The sequence below is a fragment of the Cornus florida genome, unplaced genomic scaffold (genome assembly GCF_030987335.1).
Source record: "Cornus florida cultivar Cherokee Brave unplaced genomic scaffold, ASM3098733v1 CherokeeBrave_3.0.0_Hap2_Chr07, whole genome shotgun sequence".
Classification (NCBI taxonomy): Eukaryota; Viridiplantae; Streptophyta; class Magnoliopsida; order Cornales; family Cornaceae; genus Cornus; species Cornus florida.
The window spans coordinates 1,218,659-1,227,944 of record NW_026775577.1 but is presented as its reverse complement, the minus strand read 5'-3'; the positions used below and the strand labels follow the sequence as shown (position 1 = coordinate 1,227,944).

At 37.1% G+C, this 9,286-nt stretch overlaps 2 protein-coding genes across 2 annotated transcripts; both read left to right on the top strand.

Moving 5' to 3' along the window:
• Positions 1-350: 350 nt before the first annotated feature.
• Positions 351-6,034, top strand: LOC132315663 (uncharacterized protein At3g27210-like). The gene is made up of 3 exons (XM_059814004.1): positions 351-775; positions 5,062-5,142; positions 5,363-6,034. The coding sequence occupies exons 1-3, from the start codon at positions 577-579 to the stop codon at positions 5,818-5,820; spliced, it is 738 nt and encodes a 245-aa protein (XP_059669987.1). The 5' UTR covers positions 351-576; the 3' UTR covers positions 5,821-6,034.
• A 1,504-nt stretch (positions 6,035-7,538) lies between these two features.
• On the top strand, positions 7,539-9,124 carry LOC132315664 (mavicyanin). The gene is made up of 2 exons (XM_059814005.1): positions 7,539-7,867; positions 8,619-9,124. The coding sequence occupies exons 1-2, from the start codon at positions 7,702-7,704 to the stop codon at positions 8,957-8,959; spliced, it is 507 nt and encodes a 168-aa protein (XP_059669988.1). The 5' UTR covers positions 7,539-7,701; the 3' UTR covers positions 8,960-9,124.
• The last annotated feature ends 162 nt before the right edge of the window (positions 9,125-9,286 follow it).

Here is a 9,286-nt window from a genome sequence, read left to right as displayed (position 1 = left end):
GAAAAAAATATCACTTAAAAATTGTTTAGGTAGAGCCCACGTGAATATAACGTGCTTTACGCCTTAACTAAAGTATGGGTGGCCCCACATACGTTTTTTCCTCCCAGTGTAAGTTAACTTTCTCAGCATCCAAACACAACCCAAGAAACTGAACACCCCTGCAATCGCAGAGCACTGAGTACATGAAAACGGAAACCACAACCCCCTTTCAAGACAGCTTTATACGGTCCGTTTCACCGCTCAGAACTCAAACCCTAATAAAGATAAAGAAATTTTTTGGGACCCACTCCGTGGCAATACAATAACTTCGCTTTCAAGGCCTTCTCTCTCTCTCTCTCTCTCTCCACTCTCTCTCTCTATCTCTGTCTCAATTCGCTTCGCAAGAATTTTCCACTTCTTTAAGCACAATGCCAAAATCGTCCCTACACTTGTCTCTTCTTCTTCTTCCACTACTACTTTACTCTCTCTCTCTCTAAATTTCTCTCTCTCTCTCTCTCTCTCTCTACAAGTTTGCACAAAGCAGAGATACTTTTCTGTTTTTTAATCTATGTGATGATAAGAGTAGTTATTTGAGAGATGGGTGCTTGTGTTTCAGTTCACAAAGACTCAGATTCAATTATGAAGCTCCGATTGTCATTTGGGTCTAAAACTGAAAAGCTTGTGGTTCCATCACCGATCAAAGACAAACCCATCATCAGTGTTGACCGTCCGGTCGCCGGAGTTGGTCTCAAATCTCAGTGGTCACCGTCGAACCAAGTGACCAGTTTTGACCTTGGTATGACCCTATTCTTGGAATCTAAATATGCTTTGGTAGTATTAAATTTGTTAATTTGTTGTAATGGTTGCTTCATTTGAATTTTATGTCCAAAAAATCGAATTGTCTGTCTGTAAATTTCATTGGCTCTTTACAATTTGTTATTTTTGTGTGTTTTATCTTTGCTGTCTGCAATGAAAAGGGTATGCTTTCGATGAGCGACTTTTCTGACATAAATTGTTTTTGACTTATGCTTTAGGTGGTTTGATTCTTCATTCTTTTTTGTTTTTTGGGTTTTAGATGTTTGTTTTATGCAGTATTTTCTTTTTCATCATCAATTTTATAGTTACCTTTGCATAAAAAATATCATGCCATACTTCTCTGACATCATTTTAAACGAATTTCCACCATTGTTTTCACATATATCTGAGTTGAAAGTTTTAATATTTGGAGAAACCCACATAAAATGGTATGAAATGATTTTTACTTGTCAAAAAAAAAAAAAAACCTGGCATGAAATGATTGCATCTAATATACAGTGGCCGACCTTGTTGGTACGGAGATGAAGGCAAGGATGATGATGATACACACACACACACACGTATTGTAATCATAATTTGGTTCTCATATAGTAAAAAAAAAAAAAAAATTATATACTTATTTCAATTTTTTCCTTCTTAAAAAATTTGTTGATTAGATGTATGTTAGACTATTGATCTAATGAGGTTATTGCTTTATAACAAGGTTGGCTACACAGTGTAGATTGTGTGGAGTGTTGACATGGTTAGAGAATGGCCTAATCTGTTCCCATCTAATATGTATACGGTTATGTCTTGAATACTATCAGTAGAATCCTTTTTAGCTTTTCAAAAAACAGCTTTCAAATTCATTGACAAGGATTTCGATTGATTATCTTGAAAATGACTCATAACAACTTGGATTATAGGAAAGTTTCACAATTTACAGGATCATTTGGATGGACAACTCAGAAGCCAACTTCTGATATGGACACAATGCTGTAATGTTTGTTAGAGATTTCTCTTAAAAATGACTCATAACAACTTGGATTATAGGAATGTTTCGTAATTTACAGGATGGACAACTCATAAGCCAACTTCTGATATGGACACAATGCTGTAATGGTTGTTAGAGATTTCTCTGTCTATCTCTATCATACACATGCATACACCACCTATATGGTCCCTCTACCCCCACCCCTGGTCCCCAATTAGTTGTCAACATATAGCCATTCTTTGTGAGACTGTCAACTTATTTTGATCTTCTTTCTAGAGGTATAAGGTTCCATCATTTGCCACATCGAAGCCAAATAGGCAGCTATGCAACGTGGTATTTTTTGACACGTCACGTGAGGGTTTTCAAGAAGGAAGTGATTTGAGTTTGGCATCCCTAGGATCTCACCATTGATAATTGGGCCAAGACTCGCGAATTAGAGTCCTTGTGTGTGCCCGTTTTCTTAATACCCACAAATGTTCACTAGTAAGTATTTGCCTACTTGAGGAGATGGTAGGAAAGAGGATAATGGAATACACGTTCTTTCTTGGGAGTGACAACATATTCGACATGTGTCTCATCTCATTAGTTGTTTTTCAGATGTAGGACTTTGGTCATTAAAACCCCTTCCACTTGCAAAATAAGGGAACATCCTGTCTAAGGAATAATCCAATATTCCAATCCATGGACTTGGGATGGTGTCCTTTACCTTCCTCTATCCTGTCGAGACTCTATTTCATCCTTCAACCAGCCACAACCTCTTTGGGGCTTTCTAGCATGACGTGTAACATTGTCATGAACGGTATGAACCCTTACGCACTCCCTTTAACACTTTCTGAAAAAAAGAAGAAGAGCTATAAGCACTTAGTTACTTTGTCAACAGTCAACAATGGCAATTAATTCCTTCCTTTATTTTATGACCCTAAAATAATGTATCGGTTCCATTACATTGTTTTAGAAATAAAGATGTGGTTACATTTCATCAAATTATGAAGTTTTTTGGTCTAACCCTTTTATGGTTTTATAATTAGATTAAGTCCTCTAAATATTTGCTACATGTGTTCCTTCTGATTATTTTGGTTATTGTGTAAAAGAAATTTTTGATTAAGAGTTTAAACACCCCGTTTACAAAGCCACATGGGTGTGTCATGTGTGCGCTTGCTTACTTGCTCGCATGCATGTAAATGGGTTGCAATTTCTTTCATTTGCTGCACTGCTATTCCTTGTGCTGTCGGGGGATGAAAATTTTGGTTTACTTTAATAATCCATAAAGGACATAAAACAAAGCTTTCACTTGAATCCGACATGATGTTAAGTTTTGATTGCTAAGTGCCCCTGGGTTGACAAGATTTGTTTAAAAGCCTTCTCTCTTGTACTTCTTTGTTATGATGGGATATTTTCAGTTCATACAGATATATGTCTCTGACTTCCTTCTTTCTGTGTTTAATATATACAATCCATTTGTGAATATTGCCCAACCCCTTGAAAAATATTCCTTGCAAGGATCCAATGATTATATGCATTGATGGCTATCCATCCTTGATTTGTGGTTTGACATTGAAGTACGGATCACTGTTTCAAGGGACACTGAGGTGACTTGATTGTGGCTTATTATCAGATTGTTATCAAGCAATAGACTACGTACAAGGTCCAAAAAGTCTCAAAGAAGATGATTTTTTTATTTTTTTATAAGACAAGATAATGTGATGGATCTATAAAGTAAACTGAACAATCCATCTGACATGGATAACGTTGTGTAAAATGTTAATTTAGACACTATCACATTAGCAAGGTATTAGAGTACTTCGTTTAATGCTTTTTGGTGCCTTCGGTGGAGAAAAAATGTAGTTTGGAAAAAGCAAAAAACCATTTATTGTGTTGCCTATGACCTGCAAGTTGTTTCATGGTGTCATAAGATGACCCCGATACATGGCTGATAGTACTGAGCCACCAATATAACTCTTCAGTCACATATAACTTGTGCCCTACCCCTAACATGTCAGGATATCATAATTGCTTTCTAAGACCCTGATCCAATTCACCCAGATTCTGACATGGTCTATTCTTCAAACACTGCCTAGTTTTGAATGGTAGCTATCCTAGAGAATCATTTTGTTTATGCAAAGCTGGAGTAGAGGGACAACACCGTAGGAGGGAAGATGTCAAACCATTCTTGAAGGAGCTGTTATTAGGCTAAAAGATAAGAAGACAATCCAATGCTTAATTTTTCCTGGTGTGCACCCTATGGACAAAATTATCATTTAATAGGATAAATGGTTTGGCCATGGCTGGTCAATCCTTTAGTTGTCTTGCTTCTTCCTTGTTTACACTGATTTCAATCAAACCTTGCAGCTCAAGATCCCAGTGGCTCTTAAGCCTTTAGTTTACCTATCATGATAACTGCCCATTATACAATTATTCGTCCTTTCCAGCTCTCATATCGACTGCTGTAATTGATAATTCTTGGGCGCAATATACACTACAAAATTTAGTTTTCGAAATCCTAAATGGGTTCCAGCAAATCTTTTGCTGCTATTTCTCATATGCCTACACCATTTGGACTGAGCTTCTAAGGAATGTTATTTGACAAAATTCTAGAAATATTTTGCTGGCTTGGCAATTTCTAGTAGGAAAAACTTATGTTGAGGCTGTGCACCTCATCACCAGCTGCTATGAGCTCTTTGATTTTTTCCTTGATTTTGCAGAAATATCTAGATGTTCTTTTAACCAGTTGAAGAGGATCGTTTGAGGATTTTACGGTCAAAATTTCGTATCAAAATTCATTTATAGTAGATTGCGCATATCAGTCAAACTTTTACATTTTCTTTATTTTGACTAAATTAAACTGTCATATTTGACTGACTCATATTATTTATTTTAGTCTCTTGCAATTGGATTTTGGCAATTTGGAAGTGACTTAACGAATTTTTTTTTTTTTTTAATTCTTTATTTTTAAAAAAAAGAAGGAAAATGTTCTTTGTTATCTAAACCTTAGATCTTGCAATAAGTTATTATTGCAGGTGAATGGTTATAACTGAGGCATGAGGGTGTCCTCCAGGTACTGAATGGAAATTAAATGGACAAAAGTAATACATGTCAAGTATATTTATATTTTTTCAATTTAAATTTACTTAAATAAAATTAAACAATTACAAGACCTACGCCACAGAATACACAGATCATAATTCATTGTTATTTTTTTCCTTTTAATCTAGTTGCATTTTTCCTTAAAATTCTGAAGCTACTCTTTGTACCTGTCTGATGCCTAGATTTGATATATTCCCTGCTTATTGCAGGTAGTAAAGATGAGACCTTTTTTGATTCTCAAGCCTGGTTAGAGTCTGACTGTGAAGATGATTTCCTCAGTGTTAATGGTGGTAAGAATTCACTAGAATACTTTGGGTAACCTTTACTAGCTTGAATTTGCGTGCCTGTGCATGTGACATCCCCATGTCAGTAGAAATGTGAATTTCACCCTACTGATATTATGAAGAATGCAGAATGTGGTAGAATGTCACTTGGTATTTCTTCTTTGTTTCGTACTTTTTGTTGGCACCATCAAAATTTTATTCTGTTTATCTATCTTGTAAAATGCAGATTTTACCCCATCTCGCGGTAGTACTCCAGTCCATCACAACTTTTCCACGGGAACACCACTAGTCAATAGAGCCCTTCTCCAGGACCGAGCACCTGGTTCCATACCTGAACCATCCCCAACAGAGAAGAAGAAGAAACTATCTGAACTTTTTCGTGATAGCTTTGGAGGTGACCAAGATGTTGACAGTCGACATATGTTGATCAACCAGAATGAGGTGAACGTGAAGAGGGAAGGTACAGTAGCTACGTTGGACCTCTCTCAAAAATCGGCAAATGGTACCCCTTATGTCTCGGGATCCAACTCCGTGTGTAGTAGTGAAAGAACTCCAAATGGAGATTTCAGACGTGAGAAGGAGAAATCGATTAGGTCTACTCAGTGTTGCCTCCCGAGGTTACTTTCAAGCAGTAGTTTTAGTGAAAGGAAGAAGAACCTGCCCCCTCCTAGTAGTGTTAAGTGATTAACATGCTTGATATCCATTACCTTTAAGTACAATGTAAATGGAAGAAGCCAAAATCTCAACTCTTGAGTATTATTGAGTCACTTTGAATTTGTGAGATTTAAGTAAATATTAAGGAATATGGTGTTTATCGCTAGCGAAATCTTGGGATTCAAGTGCATGTATAAAGCAATCCTCATCAAATCAATCTCCAGGTGACTCTGTCTTCAGTTCATCATTTCGTTTGTTCTACTGGGAATTTCTAATTTTGTCTGTGTTAAGCTATTACATTATAATCAATGAAAATCAAATAATGGCCATATATGATGATAGAGGTGCATGTTTCATATGGTAGTATCCTGGTGGAGCTGCATTTGGTTGAGCCCAACTCACCTCATTAATTGAGTTGAATTTATCAACCCAATGACACCTTCATGTTTCATGGCTTCAGACCAGACTTTGCAAGCTTTTCCGGGTAAGGCTCTGGTGCTTCCGGTGGCCTAACTCATTTGGGTTGCATCCCTGTTAAAATTCAAAAGATTTACAGACTTAAAAGTAGGGTCCAACCTCCCTAAACTACAATTTGAATTGATGTGTTGATTTTGAGGGCTTCAATGGATGGGCATTTCATGAAAGCAAAGTTTCATAATGAAATAATAGAAGAATTCCCTTTGGGGATAGAAGCAGTTTCCTATTTTCTTAGGCATTTCCAATTCTCCTGTGATGATATACATATTTTTATCCTTCGTATTATTCTTGGCATTTTGCAATGCATAGGAAATAAATGGTAATCAAAGAGGGCTCAAGCTGAAGAGGCTCCCTTACTGTGTTGGAGTGGATCTTGTGCACCAAAATGGCACTGTTTTGGTGCCCGGTATGCACAGGTCCAAATTCCTGCACAGGAGAAGATCTAAGTCCCTCAAACTTTGTGAATCTTGTGCACTAAAATGGTACAGTTTTGGTTCATTGGACGCACGGGTCAGGTCTAAATACCCAAGAGGATGCGGGTCCCTCAAACTCATTTGTGAAAGGCAGTCAACAGTGAACGGGGCTTAGTCCACTTGTCAAGAGAAGATTGGTTAGTCAATACCTCAAATTCGAAGTATATTTTGCTTCCCTTTAGGCGTTTCGAACACGTGTTTGGGCCGTATCTGCATATTGAACAAGTGTCGGATATCCGATACCGCCACAGTTCATTAAGAGTATATACGAGGCTCAAGCACATCACATTAGTGTGGTACAAGAAATTTGATAGTGGCACTTGCATATTTGAGAGAGATACATATATAGAGAGAGAGAGATGCATGCTATGGTTGCTTGTGTCAAATGAAACTAATGTAATCTGGCAATGATCACAACAATTCACCTGACCTACATTTTTTTGGGCTGTCTTCTTCTAAATTCTCACGCATTTCAAGAATATATACAATTCACCTGACCTACAACAACCTGAAAAAAGGAGCTTACAGACAATCCCACTAGTGACTCTGAATTTATCTATCATTATTGATTACCAGGGGTAGCCTAGTTTCAAAGCCACGCCTCCATGACTTAAGGACCTACCACATTTTGCTTAGCAGGCAATCCAAACACTGAACTACTGTCCCTATTAGGACTCTAAGTTACATAAACCCCAACTCTTACCCCCTGCACCAACTCAATACTAAACATTTTCTTCCAAGGGTTAGGTGGTCAATTTGATCATTATTAAATTTCAAGTCACCAAATCTTGTATTTTATATATTCTTTATGAAACAAAATGAGGACAATACAGCAGTGCTAGAAGCTTGTCATCTCTATATATATAGATGCCTACATACACACACACATGTATAATTTCAGTAGGAGTAGTAAATTAGTAATCAAACAAGCTAGGCTGAAGAGGGAGTGAAGGGATTGCAAATGGAGGCTTCATACAAATTTTATTTGGTGTTGGTTTTTGCTATGTTTTTCACCAAACAAGCCTTGGCAGCCCAACATGTTGTTGGGGGAAGCCAAGGCTGGGATGAATCTACTGACTTCAGTTCATGGTCTTCCGGTCAGACATTTAAGGTCGGCGATCAACTCGGTATGTTTCCTTTTTCTTTGGGCTGGTAGTTAAGCATTTAGATCCTCTGTTGTAGACCTCCTGCAACATACATGATGCAGTACGCAACACAGGATCCTATGTATATATATTTAGCTTTATTTTTTGAGAAGATATTCGGTGCTCCAGGTCATTGGTATGTCCACCCAAGGAAAACTACTCTCAGCTAATTGCTATATTAATTTTTATTGGCCGAGTATACCAATGACCTGGTATATGTTTATTTATTATGGCCTAAATGTATATATTTAGCTTTATTTTTTGAGAAGATATTCGGTGCACCAGGTCATTGGTATGTCCACCCATTGAAAACTACTCCAAGCTAATTGCTATATTAATTTTTATTGGCCGAGTATACCAATGACCTGATATATGTTTATTCATTATGGCCTAAATATGTATATTTAGCTTTATTTTTTGAGAAGATATTCGGTGCACCAGGTCATTGGTATGTCCACCCAATGAAAACTACTCTAAGCTAATTCCTATATTAATTTTTATTGGCCGAGTATACCAATGACCTAGTATATGTTTATTCATTATGGCCTAGGTATATATATTTAGCTTTATTTTTTGAGAAGATATTCGGTGCACTAGGTCATTGGTATGTCCACCCAATAAAAACTACTCTCAGCTAATTGGTATATTAATTTTTATTGGCCGAGTATACCAATGACCTGGTATATGTTTATTCATTATGGAATTGATATAATTCATTTGGTTGTTGGGACAGTTTTCAAGTATACTGCACTGCACAGTGTGGTTGAACTTGGTAGTGACAGTGCCTACAAGAACTGTGACATTGGTAGTGCCACAGATTCAATGAATGGTGGTAACAGTGTGGTTAAGTTGAACAAGGCCGGTACACGCTACTTTGCTTGTGGCACATTAGGCCACTGTGATCAAGGGATGAAGGTCACGATTAAAACAGTGTCCGCGGCCGACGCTTCCTCTGCACCTGGATCGTCTTCATCTTCTACGCCTAATTCGACTTCTGCAGCTTCTGCATTTCACTTTGCCACATCCTTTATTCTGTTAATTGCATCGATGTCTGGTTTTCTCTTCATAATTTAATTAATTATTAGCAAGGAGTCTGTTTTGTAGCTGCAGTGTGGAGGTTGTTTGTAAGTTTGATATGTTTTGTTAAACTAATTATTGTATTGATCATATGATAGATTGAAAGAAATTAAAGCTGAATAAAATTAGTCAGGATGACTATAATCCTGGCCGGGTTTTGCATATTCTGTCCATTTGTTTATTTATTTATTCTTTTTATTTTATTTTTTGTGCGGTGGTATAAAGTATCTTAGAATACCCCATAAATCCAGAGTCACAGGCATCTAAAGGGATGACCTCAAAGGGTTTCAAACTCCCCTTTGCTTATAACACTACTGAGATAAT

What these genes read in the sequence shown, in the direction of transcription:
- LOC132315663 (XM_059814004.1), top strand. Translation starts at nt 577, where the DNA reads ATGGGTGCTTGTGTTTCAGTTCACAAAGACTCAGATTCAATTATGAAG. An exon ending in AGTGACCAGTTTTGACCTTG is followed by an intron (nt 776 to 5,061) that starts GTATGACCCTAT and finishes TGCTTATTGCAG; the next exon opens with GTAGTAAAGATGAGACCTTT. An exon ending in TTTCCTCAGTGTTAATGGTG is followed by an intron (nt 5,143 to 5,362) that starts GTAAGAATTCAC and finishes TGTAAAATGCAG; the next exon opens with ATTTTACCCCATCTCGCGGT.
- LOC132315664 (XM_059814005.1), top strand. Translation starts at nt 7,702, where the DNA reads ATGGAGGCTTCATACAAATTTTATTTGGTGTTGGTTTTTGCTATGTTT. An exon ending in TAAGGTCGGCGATCAACTCG is followed by an intron (nt 7,868 to 8,618) that starts GTATGTTTCCTT and finishes TTGTTGGGACAG; the next exon opens with TTTTCAAGTATACTGCACTG.